The 15,335-nt window shown below is 43.3% G+C and overlaps 1 protein-coding gene across 2 annotated transcripts in view; it reads right to left on the minus strand.

Annotated features, from left to right (window-relative positions):
- Positions 1-15,335, minus strand: part of LOC144018185 (transient receptor potential cation channel subfamily M member 1-like) — a 21,784-nt gene continuing 6,449 nt past the window's right edge. The window contains exons 8-28 of one of the 2 annotated variants that reach the window (XM_077520390.1): positions 14,943-15,066; positions 13,825-13,897; positions 13,633-13,733; positions 12,479-12,643; positions 11,859-11,993; positions 10,361-10,411; positions 10,133-10,273; positions 8,876-8,905; positions 8,494-8,783; positions 8,172-8,400; positions 7,274-7,408; positions 7,058-7,204; positions 5,817-5,945; positions 5,465-5,716; positions 4,099-4,273; positions 3,214-3,234; positions 2,996-3,140; positions 2,711-2,910; positions 1,727-1,859; positions 1,002-1,333; positions 1-711 (exon numbers count right to left, since the gene is read on the minus strand). In XM_077520390.1, coding sequence (XP_077376516.1) covers positions 452-711; positions 1,002-1,333; positions 1,727-1,859; positions 2,711-2,910; positions 2,996-3,140; positions 3,214-3,234; positions 4,099-4,273; positions 5,465-5,716; positions 5,817-5,945; positions 7,058-7,204; positions 7,274-7,408; positions 8,172-8,400; positions 8,494-8,783; positions 8,876-8,905; positions 10,133-10,273; positions 10,361-10,411; positions 11,859-11,993; positions 12,479-12,643; positions 13,633-13,733; positions 13,825-13,897; positions 14,943-15,066 — 3,268 coding nt within the window. In that variant the 3' untranslated portion in view covers positions 1-451. Of the gene's footprint in view, positions 712-1,001; positions 1,334-1,726; positions 1,860-2,710; positions 2,911-2,995; positions 3,141-3,213; positions 3,235-4,080; positions 4,274-5,464; positions 5,717-5,816; positions 5,946-7,057; positions 7,205-7,273; positions 7,409-8,171; positions 8,401-8,493; positions 8,784-8,875; positions 8,906-10,132; positions 10,274-10,360; positions 10,412-11,858; positions 11,994-12,478; positions 12,644-13,632; positions 13,734-13,824; positions 13,898-14,942; positions 15,067-15,335 lie in introns of both variants that reach the window. The other variant, XM_077520389.1, reaches the window with a different exon arrangement.

Genomic DNA, 15,335 nt, shown 5'->3' on the forward strand with positions numbered 1-15,335 from the left:
GACTTGGAAAATCACGCGTGATCGTGATGCCACATTTAATTCTTCATGTTTTTCACATCTTACGGAAAAAAAAGAACGCAACACGAGGAGTTCTTCACACAAAAATATGACATCATTAAATACATTAAAAAAAAAAAAGTCTTAAGGGATCTGTGCCTTGAATGACCAGGACTTGTCAATCATCACCCGTTACCATGGCAGCGACTTGGTTGCCACAAGTCCAACAAGTGCAAACCGTCGTGAGGGTTTCGTGCACATTTGAAAAGTTGTTGAATGTCATTGAAGGTCAGGAGGTCGTTTGGTTGCAGGCAGGCTTCTTGTTTTCTCGTTGAAAGAATTCAGAATCTCCAAAACAAGTCGTGAAACTCGTCAGTGTGAGCAGGAAGACAACAAGAACAAACAATAATAATAATAATAGTAATAATAATCAAGTTCCCTCTTTTTTTTTGGGTCACGATTTCAATTCGAGGTGGGCGAGGTCGACGAGGCTGGCGGCGGCGCGCGGCGACGGCGGAAACCTGCTTTTCTTGTTGACGTTGACACTTTTGGAGCGCATCGCCGGGAAGGTCCTGTCGTCCGCGTCGTCCGCCTCCTCGCCGTCGGCGGCGCGCTCGCACGGCGACACCAGGATGTCCACGTTGGACGAAGGCCGACCGGGATCTCGGTTTGCGTCTGGATCCGGGCTGCGACCCCGCGACCAACGGACGCTGCCTGCAAAGAAAACAGATGTGCGGGATGCTGTCAACCTTTCCATGGCGTCGAAAAAATAAAAGTCACTCAGGATTGAGACACAAAATCACAACCTTCAGCTTGGGAGACCGTCACACTACCAGTTGAGCTCCACCCCCCTCCTACTGTTTGCTTTTCTCCAAGAGACCAAAGACCTCATTTTTGGTCTCTTGGAGGAATCCATGCAATCATGGAATCAGCTGGGGATTTTATTTTTTTTTACGTGCCAGATGCATACCGTACGCTCCGTCTCCACCGTGACACCGTCTTACCGGCGTCGGCGCGTCCCGCTCGCCTCTCCGGACTCGCGGCGGCCGAGGCGGCGTCTGCGACGTCGCGCTCCAGCCGGTAGCGGTAGAGGCTGCCGCCGTCGACGCTGCCGAAGCTCCCGCGACGGCACGGGGAGGCGCCCGGGCCGCCGTCGCCCGCCAAGGCGGCCCGGGCGCCGGCCGGCTCGGCGCCCGCCAGCTTCTCCAGAGCGTTCATCATGCGGGCCGAGAAGTCCTCCAGCTGGGCCAGGCGCAGGTCCACCGTCTGCAGGGACGCCTTCATGGCGTGCTCGCGCTCGTTCACCTCCTCCAGACGCATGGACATGTTCTCCACCCTGCGGGGACAAAACAGACAACGTTGCAGGCGGCAACGTGTGGTGGCGCCTCTTCAGTCTCTTGAAAAACATCCGTGCAACATAATACAACACAAAACCAGGGTTTTGGAATTTTTCTTTTCAGTTAGTTTGGAATTTTGTTTTTTAAATGTAGTTAGTTTTAATGAGTTTTCATGATGGCTCTGTTAGTTTTTATTAGTTTTAGTAATTGAATAAATGCTCAGTAATTAAAAAAAAATCAGAACGAAAAAAAAAAAAATATTAAAAAAACAAACTCAAAATGAAATAAAAATGAAATAAAAACAAAATGAAACTAACTAAATGAAAATTGAAAAACATGGACATCAAATGTCCGTGGAAACATGACGAAGAGCGGCGGCAGCGGCAACAAACCTCTCTGAGGTGACTCGGATCCTCTCGTTGTTGGACGACTGCTTCTCGTCGTCCTTTTCTCGGAAGTACTCGTCCACGCATTGCTCCTCAAACTCGTGGAGACTCTTCAACTCATCCGCGCCCAGCAGAAGCTCTGCACACGAAAAATAAAAAAACGCATCGTCAGCAGACGAGTGACAATACTTGATACTTAACTCGACTTTGTTAGTGGAGTCACGGTGCCAAGGGGCCAAGTCGACGTAGCTTGTGGCGTCAAATCGCTATTTTGTGATTTCTCAGCCCAGTGCAGAAAAAAAAATGCAGGGAAAGCATTTCTTCCAAATGAATACTGGTCCAAAGTGAAAAAAAAATTTATGCATTTGTTTTGATGCATCGGTGCAACATTGGGCCAACTCCCAATTCCAAGATGGCCACGGCCCTCAAAGTTGGCTTCACTTACTGCAAAAACACTCTTTAACATCTTTTATGGATTTGGTCCATGTTTGGTGTTGGACCGCTCTTGTACTAAACTTTTTGTTTTGCCGTTTTCTCAATCAACCAACCTTGTTGATATTTACCACCATTTTTGTTTTTTTTTGTTTTGTTTTTTTGCATATTCTGTTTTACAAGCTGTTGTCCATGTTGAGAACTAGAGTGGGATAAGCCATTTTTTTATTGGTCATTTTTAAGTTAACGCAGAAAAGAACCAAATGAATATTTATGGCACTTGTTCTGATTTATTAATGCAACACTGCACTAAATCAAGAAAAGCAACTTTATCTTTCTTTGATGAAATGATGACAGAATTGGTGGCCGTTTGGACTTTGACCACAATCGCGCTCTCGCTTTTCCTGTCTAATCTTTTTCTTACAGGCAAGCGAAATGTTGTCCAATTTGTGCGCTAGCCATCGCGTTGACAAACGTTTGGACTGGGCCCACTGTCGCGCTCGGCTTTCTGGGCTCTAATAGCAAAGTGCAGAGTACGGGAAGCGAGTTGGGTCTTACGGAGGCGTCTCTGGGTGTCGTCACGGTCGGCGCGCCGGCGGCGGCATCGGCAGCAGAGGCGCTTGAGGACGATGAAGACGTGAGGGAGGACGATGAGCGGCGGCGGCAGGATGGGCCGGTCGTGGAAGGTCATGATCAGCTGGTAGCGCTGGAACTTCCACACCTGGTTGGAGATGGACTTCACTTCGAAGAAGGTGTTGCTGCCGGCGGCACAGCACGTTTTGGTTTTTTTACTGTCAGCGAGCGGCAAACGAAGACGGACGAAGGTGTGAATTTTATACTGACTTGAAGACGGCGATGAGCAGGTTGACCAGCAGGATGTTGGCCACCAGCAGGTAGCACGCCATGATGGCCGGCGTCAGCCAGGCGCCGGGAATGCACGGCGGCAGCTTCTTGCCGTCCTCGTCGTACATGTTGTCCCCGCACGGAGCTGACGCACATTTTACAACTGTGATCTTCTTGTGATGGTGCCATTATTAATCATGATTATTATTGCTGCTTACGATTGATCTCCATGGCGTAAACTGAACGGGCAAGCGAAGAGAAGAAAGGGAGGAAGATGAGGAGGAGGCGGAGTCAGTGTAACAGGAAGAGGAAGGCAAACTGGCTACAAAAACAACAGGACTGTCAAAGGCGCCATCTGTGACCACTGCACGATCTGTGACACGCATGCGCAGAAGATCGGCCATTTTGGATCGACAACTAAACAAAAAAACCAAAACAAAAAAAGATCGTGCCGGGTTCACAGATAGCGCCTTGACAAGCACAAAACAACACAACGGCATCATGTGTCAAGAGTACCAGGGGTGCTGCTGCCCCCTGCTGCCTTGGAGGCGCAACTGATGACAGCTGCACAAACAACACGACGACAATTCGCTGTGTGTGTGTGTGTGAGCTTGTGCCTTTGTCTTTGCTGCATTATGGGGTCCATACTCCTGTTTTTTTTCCCAGTTTAACTACCATTGTGGGGATCAACTTGTCCTTGTGGGGACATTTTAAGTTTAGAGTAGACCTCTTTTCTTCTTGAGGATCAAGACTTGGTTTTACAGTTTAGGGTCGAATTGGATTTTGGTTGGGGGTTAGAGTTAGGCCATCAGTTGTGATGGTTAAGAGGCAAGGAAATGCATGATGATGATGGAACGATAACAGCAATATCGTGATATTGCGATATTAAAATTGCCACAATATACCGTCATCGTCATGTCACGATATTAAAAAGCAGCACAGTTTTATTTGTATATGGAGTGTGTGTGTTTGTGTGTGCATGCGATGCGGAATCTGTCAATCAATCAATCAATCAATCAATTTGCAGGCGGCGGTTGTCGATATGAGGCGTAAAGGAAGGAGCGAAGGAGGGGGGAAGCCCTTACTATGAATTCTAGTCTTACGGTCTATGGAGTCGGCAAAGACCTCGCCGTAGATCATCCAGTAGGGCATGTAGAAGATGTTGCGCGCCAGGCGCCAGGTGGGCTCCTCGTCCGGGTGCAGGATGGCCTGGCGGGCCACGCCGAAGCTCATCAGGACCACCAGCATGATCACCACAAAGTACAGCATGTCGATCATCTGAAACGCACACGCAGAGGGTTCCGTCACGCTACGAGTCACGGTACAAAATTCGGTGCCAGCGCTTACTGTCAAGTTTTGCCTCACTCGCGACATGTACTTGTTCTTCGAGTAGGACAAAGTTGTCCTACTAGTGCGCGGAATTGTCATTTGGCGTGGACGGTAAAAATGTCACTAGTGAGACAGCAGTTTTACTACTATGCCCGAGTCGTTCTCCGAGTGGGTTGAAATCGAGTCATGGGAGGAAGTAATGGAAACTAGTCACTAGTAGTAAGAAAGTCATTTTACTAGTGTGCAAAAATGTCTTTTGCAAAGAAAAGTCATTAGTGCCAGAAATGTCTAGTGCTGTCACTATTAGGAGTGTGACGATATATGGTGATAAATCGTGATACTTTGTCTCCCGATAGATGATCGATACATCTACGCAAGTATTGAGATATTTGTAGTTAATATACAGCCAATATAACGGCTCCATTGTTCATGACTTATTGAGCAATTATTCACTTATATTTATATATTATAGTATGTTTTTAGATCATATTTATACATCATTATTGTTATTATTTATTTTATTATTATTATGTATTTATTGATTTTATTTCTTCTTATTATTATTATTAGATTAATTTTATCAGATTATCGTGGATTTATTATCTGAAAATATATTATCATATCGTGGGATAATATATTATTGTATTTATATATATTTAAATATATATTATATATATTATTATTATTTACTTATTTATTTATTTTATTTATATTTATTATTATTATTATTATTGTTATTATTATATGATAAATTTTATCAGATTATTGTGGATTTATTAACTGAGCAATATATCAATAATTGCATTTTATCTCATATTGTGATTTAATATATCTTATTGTATTTATATATTTTATGATTATTAGTATTATTATTATGAATTATTAGTCTTTATTATTTATTTATTTTATGATTATTTATTTTATTTTCATTATCACATTTATTATTATATGATGAATTTAATCATAGATTATCGTGTATCTATAGCTGAGCAATATATCGATAATTGCTGTATCGTCATATCGTGAGATAATCTCTCGTGTCATGAGGTAGCTGTAGGTTCGCACCCGTAACCGTAGACACGTCGCAAGCAAGTTATTGGCGATGGTCGTTGGCGCGCACGCACGCGTCCGGACGCTCACCATCTTGCCGATCATCATGACGTAGGGTCCGAGGTACTTGTTGACGCCGAAGATGTCGAGCACGCGGATGTACCAGAAGATGATGTCGACGCAGTAGACGACGCGACCGTAGCCCATGTAGGGCTGCTTGTGCAGCCGCAGCAGCAGGCCCAGGACAAACACAAAGATGGCCGCCAGGTCCGTCAGGTTCCAGTAGTCCTCCAGCCACACCTTCACCTTCTGCTTCAGCTTGCCCGGCTCCGACATCAAGATCTGCCCGCGGCGACGTTCATTTGGGAAAAAAAACAACAACAAATGACCAATGGCATACTTTTTTGTTTTGTTTTTGTTTTTGTGGTTGTCGCATTTGTACCTGTCGGAGCTTCTCCAGGCCCAGCGTGACGATGTAGGAGATGACGATCCACTCCTGGAGCGAGGGCCAGCGCTCCATCTTCACCAGGATGATGTAGTTGTACAGCATCAGGTAGACCAGGTACGAGATCTGAAAAAAACAAAGTGTGAGAAATGAATTCAACTCGTCAGTTCGGTGTGCTTGCTTGAGCCTTTTGTCCTCACTAGTAGCACATCAGTAGGGCAAATGCTGCTTCTAAAATATCAATATTCCTTTTCATAGCCCAATATCGATTCATAAAACCACGAATCGATACTTCCACCTGTAAATGAATGTGCCAAAATAGAAGTAAGATAAGAATTGGACATAAAAACATCAAAATGTGGATGCATAATTATGTAAATGTCGTGATTTGTTTTTGAAACTTTATTCAGGTCATGTTCAATACAACATACATGATTAATGTAACTGTATTCAATTATTAATGCAAATATCCATTTTTACGCATGCTCCAAGTAAGAGAAAGAAGTTTTGTCAATTTCTGGGAATGTCTTCCATATCAACGTCAAATTGCTACTCCATCAAATCCTTCACGGAATGTAACATTGATTGATTGATTGGCAACAAGTATGAAATACGATTTGACTTTAAAAAATAAAATAAAAAAAGGGAGAAAAGAAAAGAGAAAGAAAATGTCAATAGTATAATTTACATGTTCAAAAGGAGTAGGAAGAAGTACAAAAAACAAAAAACTTATCTAGTCCTACTCCCTCAATCAATATGAATTGAATGGATTTTGGAAATCTGAATCGATACCCAGCCCCAATGCTAATGCTAATTGCTGTAAAAGAGCATGCTGTAGCAGAAAACAAAACAAAACAAAAAAACGTATAAATACGTCTTTGGGACACTACAAACATTTAAACTAGAACGTATTTATACGTTTTTGGGAGCAAATGAGTTAACTAGTGGAAATTGATGTCCCTTTGTAGCTAGTAACAGTTTTGCACCACTAGTAATATATTGCAATTGGTTGTACTGAAGCACAGAAGAATCTCGCAGTAGTGGGAAAATCATCTCTAGTTTTAGACATCATGGTTGTATTAGTAGTGCGCTCAAGTCGTTTGGTTACTAGTCAAATTTGATGCCACTCATACTATGTACTAGTAACAGATTTGTCTGAATAGTAAATTCAGCTAGTGAAGAAATATCCGACAGTCGTGGGGAAAAAGAAATCAGTCAAAAGTCAGATATGAACTTGCCGTGTTGAACCAGAACTTGGTGTAGGGTGCGTTGTAGAACTCGTAAATCTTCCTGCCGACGGGAACCCTCCGGCCGCCTTTCTTCTTCTGCTTGTCCTCCTCGTCTCCTTTCCTGGACACGGCAGCGTCCATGTTGGATGTGGCGTCCTGGAGGCAAAAAGCGGAGTGGAGCGGCGCCGTCAAGGAAGGCGGGAGGGCAAATTGCGGCGCTCGTACTTTGCCGGACTTGTCGTCGTCAATGTCTTTGCTTCTGGCGCCCTCGTTCTCCTTGGACGAGTGGACGGACGTCTCGTCGCCCAGGCCAAAGTCCAGCAGCAGGATGGCGGGCGGGAAGACGATTCCTAAAATCACCTGCACATTGGAAATTGTAGTTGGCAAATATTTTTTCGGAATCGATTACGCGACTAATCGGATTCATTTTAATTTTGCATGAAAGTGTATTCCAAGAACATTTTTTTTTACAGTCTTTTACGAAGGACTACAGATACAGTCGATCCCATACCAAGTATAATACAGGGCCAGTATCGCCGATATCGATACTTTTGAAAATTACAGTATATATTTTTTCTTTTTCATGACCTCATTCACTCCCAGCTGTCTTCGCTGAAGCAAGCCCTTTCGATCCCGGCTGTTTTACTGTATTTGGACTGATTTTTCAAGGCCCACAAATATAAAAAAATAAAAAATAACAGAAAATTCTGCCTTCATCACTTCTATTTCAACCTAAATAAACAAGATGTTCAAGATCAAATCATGCAACAACAAATATAAACCATAAAACAACATACCAAAAAAAATACTTTTCAAGTACAATACTGTATGCGTTCATGCAATCTACTGAGAGACGCTAAGTCACGTGATCGAAACACACGACTTTGGACTTGCCCATTATCTGTTTGACTAAACGGCAGCAGTGCATAATGGAGCCAAATGGAAACTGAATTACGAGATCGATATTTTAGTGCCAGTATCGAGATGATATTGATATTGACTTGGCATCGATAATATCGACGTTTGTATCCATCCGCCCACCACTATTGGACAGCGAGGACAACGAGAAGCAGTTGAGGTGTCCGTCCGTCCGTCCGTCCGTCCGTCCGTCCGTCGCGCTTACCTTGAGACTGTTGCTCTTGCCCACGTGCAGACATCCCATCCACATGTCGGTGAGCAGCATCTGGCTGCAGGTGTGCGCGATGAAGTCGCGGTGCTTGGCGGCCACGGCCAGCTTGAGGCAGGTGGAGTTGCTCCAGTTTTTCAGCTCGTAGGTCAGCAGCTTCATGGCCACCTGCTCGTCGCGTTTGTACGACTGGTCCAGGAGCTCGTAGGCCAGCTGGCCGAACTCCCTGCGAACGCCGGAAAAGGGCAAACGCGTCAAATGGCTCCTCCCCTGGATTTCTCGAGCCCGCCTACCTTCCCTCCCTCCCTTTCGCCCTCACTTGGAGTTGTTCTCCAGGTCCTGGTAGATGTCGTCCACCAGCTCGCTCTGGGACGACTCGTGCGCCATGGCCTTGTAGAGCTTGCAGGCCACCAGCGCCTTGGCCATGGCCTCCTCGCCGCGCTGCCACAGGAAGAGCGCCATCTTCTGGCGCTTCATCAGCACGGCCCACACCATCAGCTCGTGGAAGGGGTACTGGAAGCGGCTGACCTCCGGGTCGTCAAGGTCCACGTCAAGCTCCTCCTCCTTCTTCTTGTTCTTCTTCTTGCCCTTGGGGCGAGGCTCGTCATCCTGGAGGAGGCCGGACTCGTCACACACACGCAGAAAGCGTTTGCCTTCCCCTCGCCGCCGCCGCCACAACCGGGGTCGGGACCGTTAGTTACCTCCATGCCGAGCAGCTTCAGGGCTTTGGGCTGGAAGACAAAATACTACGTTGGTGGTTTGCAAACTTTCAACACGACAGCCACCGAAAACAAAAACATGAGTTGCTCTCCAAGTCGCTCCCTGCGAGACCCAAATATTTATCGAAATCCAAAGAGGTTTTAGTCCTCAACTTCTAAACATTGTTAGAATTTTTTTTTCTGATCTAACTGCAAATTCTATATGAATAAAGTTGCGATATTGTGGTGAAAAGCAATCCCCAAGGTTACAGGAATAAAGTAGAAATATTGCGGGGGGGGGCAAAAAGTCAAAAGAATAAAGTTGTAAAATTATCTGAGAGATGTCTGCAAGCTAGGACGATATAGTCAATATGTTAGAGGCAGAAAAAAAAAAAAAAACTTGATATTTTATGGCAAATCTAACCAAAAAAGAAAAGTCAGAATATTTAAAGAAAAACCTCAACATTATGTTAAGTTTTCTTAGGGAAATAAAGTTACTTTGTATTTTATGTATTAAAAAAATTGCACATGAAAAATAAAGTTATCAAATTCATTCTGGACAAAATATTCTCTTTTCACTGCTGAAAATTGTTTAATAAGTCAAGTGACGCTAAGTTTTCTTAGGAAAGTTATTTTGTATTTTATCTATTATTATATAACTTCACCAAAATCAAGTCAAAATATCACATGAAGAGAAAGCTACACAAAAAATAGTTGTAATATTATGATGAGTTGGAAAATGAGCTTGGACTTCAATAATGATTCAATTAGAAAGTGTTGTTAGCTTCGTGAAATAAACATTTGTTCAAGATGAAATACAAATGTACACAAAAAGTTGAATTCAAATGAAGTGTAGTAATTTTTTTGCGTAGCACGTAACACAAGTTGACAGTTATGATAAGGACGAGGCTAAAATGTGCACGTTGAGTCGCATACTTCCATATGAGTGAAGCATCAATAGGCAGGTGAAGCCAGAAGGCAGCCATTTTACATTGCCACTGTTACATGAGCAATCTTAGTGTAGCGTCTATATCTCAAAAGAGAACATTTAGAAATCACATTGTTAGTGATGAAAAGTGAAACGTTGCCCTTGTTCCAGACTTATTATTCTCGCCATGGAGACAGTAAAGGTGAAGATGCTGCCGAGAAACCAAATGGATTCAAGTTAGGCAGGTTTAGCAACGAGTGGCAACGCAAGATGGCCGCCAACGGCCTCACTTCTCCCGAGTAGTGTTGGATGACGCGAGTGCGGGCGCTCACCCGCTTGAGTCCGTACAAGTTGTTGTAGAGCGCCCGGAAGCTCTTCCTGGTGTAATTGCAGCGATAAGCTCCGCCCATCAGGAACTCCAGCACCAATCCAATGTCGATCAAGGTGATCTGGTAGTCTGGAGGCAGGTTGCCCTGGAATAAAAGTACATCAAGAAAGAAAGAAAGAAAGAAATCATCAAGCTACTTGTACTGGAGTCTGGCCAATCCGGCGCGACTCACCTTCTTGACGTCTCGCACCACAAAGTGCAGCGTGTTGGCCGGTCCCAGCTTCTGCGCAAAGCAAGCGCGAAAAACAACACGTGAGCGCGCCGTCGGGTCAGCGGAGGAGGCGGAGCCTCAAGTGTCTCTCGTGAGTCACATCTCGCGCGATTCGTTCGTGTCAGTCACATGTCACGTGACGTGTGTCAGTGGAGACCACCTGATATGGATTGATTTTTGATTTTTTTGGGAGGATAACATTTGAAGTCATTGACTTCCAGCAGCCGTTTTGCCTGAAGCAACCCAGCTGCTTTACTGGATCTGGACCCATTTTGCAAGGCCCACTGAATTTGGTTTTCTATTGCTATCAAAACATAGAAGATACCAAAAGAAAGATTAAAGTCTCTTCTTTCATCAAGAAAAAAAAAGTTTTTTCTATCTGTCTCCATTTTGCAGAAATTTGCATTAGAATATAGCTAAGTTTCATCGTTATTCACAAATCTGTTAAGTGAGTAAAAGAGCTTGTTTTCAACATGGTCCTGGTTGCTCTCTTATACTCTGCTGCCACTTGCTGGCTGTTTTTTTTGTAATTACTACCATTTCTTCAACCGTTCTTTGCAATTTGAGAGGCTGCATCAAAGCCTTCTGTATGATCTAGCATAAAAAAAACAAAAAAAAAAAAACGTATAAATACGTCTTTGGGACACAAAACATTTGAAATTGATGCAGCCTCTCAACTGCAAAGACCGATTGAAGAAATGGTAGTTATTTCCACAAATGGCCAGCAGGTGGCATCAGAGTATAAGAGATCAACCAGGGTCATGTAGGAAAAAAGCTCTACTACTAATTCTAATTAGATTTATTAATAATAATGAAACTTGGCTATATTCTAAAACTAATTGCTGTTTTTTTTTTATTTTAGTTTTTTCTTTAGTTTTAGTTAACTAAAATAACCTTGGACTGGACTAGACTAAAATCCTCATTAATAAACAATTAGTGGGACTAAATCAGTCTGCATTTTCATTGATTAATGAAGACGAGATGAAAATGTGCTTCACTTCATAAAAACTGGACCAAAATCGACGGACAAAAACGAGATTTACATGATTTTGTCTCTTCTAATCTGTTACTGTGACACATTGTCATGTAGTAGCCACTTGTTCATGTACTGTAATTATGTGTAAAGTTATTTTTTATCAAAAGGATGAGAGAAAATAATTTTAGATCGAAATGTTCAACATAATCTGCTGACCCCAAAAAAAAATACAGAGGAGAAATGATTGTCTTGACTACAGTTCAACTAAAATGTTGGCAGTTTTTGTTGACTAGAACAAGTCGAATAAAATTTTCTTGGACTAAAATAGAGACTAAAACGTGAGATTTATCGTCGACTAAAAATGGACAACATAAAAACGTGACGAGCAATCGCATCACCACGCATGTCCGTCCGTCCGTCCGTCCGTCCGTCCTGTCACGCGAGCCGCGTCATACGCGCGTCAATCGTGTGTGCGCGAGCGACCGTGTTGTAGAGTTCCTCCAGACGAGGGATGGTGAGGAAGCGGTGGATGTTGACGCCGTTCTCGATCAGAAGCTTGACAAAGTCCACGCGGTCCAGCACCAGCGCGTCCATCATGGCCTGCTCCAGAGAGTTCACCTGCCACAGCGCCGCCATCGCCGTCGTTAGTCGGGCGTGGGAACATCACCATACGATATATAAGGCTCACGATAACGATGATCTCACAAAATGACCATACCGCCATGATCGATTATATTGGTCAGGTCATAAATCCACGATAAAACTAAAGTTCACGTTTAAATTTAAATTGAACAATATATTGTATTTAATATACTACTACAAGATATTTTGATCATATCTTAAGTGTAATTATTTGTCCAATATTTAAATAATTGCTTTAAAGTTTTGTTCACCTGAAGACTTGCGTCCATTTCCCCGCCACTCTTACGAGGCGCTCCCCCTAGTGGCCCGCCAAGTCATTGCTCAATGTCATGAACAATGGAGCCATTATAGCGACTGTATATTAACTACAAAAATCACGATACTTGTGTAGGCGTATCCATAATCTATCGAGAGGCAAAGTATGACGATTTATTGCGATATCGTCATTACGCTGGCCTTACCCAGCCGAGCAGCTCCAGTTTCCTGGGGTCCGTCTCCTCCGGGGCTTCCGCTTTGGCCTTGCCCGCTTTTCCTTTCTTTGCTCGAGTTTTCCCTTTAGCTGCCGCACGCTGGGCCGCCGCCGCCGCCGCCGCCGGGCTTTTGGGACGCTCGCTCAGGCTCACCGGCTGCACGCAAGCACACGCATCAAGTTGGGCACAAACGTTCAATATTGAGATTCTCTGCTTTGAATGACAAGTCCATATTAAAAAAAATGAAATATACAAGCTTATTCTATAGATTTGTGTGTCAATAATAAAAGCATTCTTACTCGTTTACAACTGCTGTAAAGCATTGACATTTTCTTTTTTATATTTGCTCTTGTGTTATTTTCACAAGTCTTGGGACTTACTGGGCCAGTAATTGGCTGATTAATCGGTCGGGTATAAAAGCTATTTATACAGTACATTCAGTATTATCCGTCAAGTGCAAGATAAAAATTGAAGAATTGTGTAATAGAGTCAAACGACAGGTGTCAAGTCTGTCCAATCAAGCCCAAAAGCTCATGAGAGAGAGACGGAAAACAAAGGATCAGGGATGGGCAAGTATCAGGCCGATTGCTGGCCTGATTTCAAGGTATCGAGACTCGCGACGACAGTCGATACCAGTATTTGTGGTAGAAATTTAAGGATAGAAAATTGTCATTCATTCCATGCAATTTGAAGGAAAAAGGCTTGGGATGAAGAGGTCTTTGTTTTTTTTAATTTGTCATTTTGTCAATTATCTGTGCCCTTTTTTCACTAATAAACTATTTTATTGATGTATTTATTGTTAGTTATTTATACTTATATTTTTATTGTAATAATGTTCTATTTGACATATTTTAGATTGCATACTTTTTTCAAATCAAGGAAAAAGTGGTATTGAACTACTTTTAACTCTAATTCTACAAGAAGTTAATGTGAATTACGATTACAAACATAAGACATAGTTTCAGTTTTCATTTTTTAAATTTTGTCAAAAAACAAACAAACGTGTTTTTAATTGGACTTATTTGGTTCGTTTTCATAAAGTACAACGAGCTGGAAATGGAGCGTTCTTGGCAATGGTCAGCGTGCGGGGGCGGGGCTAGAGCGCAAAGCTAGGAAGTGGACCACTTGTGTGCGCGCGCGCTCACGGGCCAGCGGTGTCCGTGCACGAAGATCTGACTGCGGGCGATGTCCACGCGATTCCACGCCAAAGCCAAACTCAGCTGGTCGCACGCCGACGCGTTGGTGCCTGCACGCACACACGCGCGCGCGCGCGCACGCTCGTCAGACCGTCAATCGCCGTCAAGGTGTCGGGTGAGGTTGCCGTGCCGAACTTTGACCTTTGAGAAGCGCCGTGAGGATGGACATCTCGATGTCCTGCTGGCCTTCGCCGCCCATCCGGAACACGGTGATCTGAAAAGGACAAAGCGAACGATACTTTGTGAAAAACGTGCTGGTTCCCTCATCCGAGGAGGATTTCTCTTGCCGCTTTTTGCTCCTAATGGACTCTTGTGTGACTTTAATCCAACAATGCACTTCAGCTCAGAAAAGGTGACGTGAGCGCACGACCTTTCCGTGCCCAATCAGCTTTGTGTTGCCGTGTCCGTCTAATCTGGTCAGCAGCTTCACGATCGGCAGCTGTGGCCAGTGGAACGGCAAAAACGCATCAGACGTGCAGCAACTGCTTCTGCTCACTTTTCCAACGTCCTACTTCACATGTTCTCTTTTCCATATTTTGAGGGGTCGAAATTTTCTCCTGTTTGCCAGACATCCGCTCATTTTTTTCTTTTTATAAAAATATAATAATAATAATAATATTAATTAGGGGTGTGAATTGCCTCCTACCTGACGATTCGATTCGTATCACGATTCACAGGTCACGATTCGATACCGATTAATCCCGATACGAATTTATAACTCGATTGTTGCGATTTTTTTTCATTCAAATTTAGAAAATACTAATCAGTAAGCTTGTAGAGTGTAAGATTTATTTATCTGAAATTTCAGTCTTATAGAGGTTGTAATCTGTTTCATGTTTGAACAGCATTAAAATAAAATATGAAGGCTTAATGTTCCGTTCATATAACATTCTTCCATGCTCAAGGTGTGAATCCTAAAAAAAAAATAAAAAATCAATTCTGCCGATTATTGAATCGATTCGAGAATCGCGCGATGTAGTATCGCGATATATCGCCGAATCGATTTTTTTTTAACACCCCTAATATTAATATTAATAATACCTTATGATTCTCTTTTCCATATTTTGGCAGTCTAATTTTTGTCCTGCTTGCTGTATATCTGCTCATTTTTTTGTTTTTTCTTATTTATTTTTATAAACACATAATAATAATAATAATAATAATATCTTTACATCTTCATTTATGTTTGTTTGTTTAGGCATCACCACGGACAGGTGAGTGCGTGTCGTGAGGTGCGTGCGTGCGTGCGTGCGACCCACCAGCGTTTTCTTCTTCATGCACTCCATGACCATGAGGAAGATGTGGTGCGCTTGGCTGCGGCCCAAGTTGAACGTCTTCTGAATGGTCACCACGAGCTGATCCTTCACGCCCTCGCTCACCGACCTCAAACATGGGCGCAGCAAATCGCGTTTGGCAACAATTTCCTTTTGAAAATCAACTCACTTGACTAGACGAGGGTTGAATCATTGCCAGTTGTTTTACCGTTCAAAAGTAGTGCTTTGCCGCCACAGATCAGCAATTATAAGCCCTGCTGCAAGTAGCAAAGACTGATGGCGGCAAAGCACCACTTTTGTTTAAATGAAGTTCCTCAATTTACTTTGACATAGGTGCTTGGAAGCAACGTGCCACAAGATGGCGGCAAAGCACTACTT

Source organism: Festucalex cinctus, chromosome 4 (assembly GCF_051991245.1).
Source record: "Festucalex cinctus isolate MCC-2025b chromosome 4, RoL_Fcin_1.0, whole genome shotgun sequence".
Classification (NCBI taxonomy): domain Eukaryota; kingdom Metazoa; phylum Chordata; class Actinopteri; order Syngnathiformes; family Syngnathidae; genus Festucalex; species Festucalex cinctus.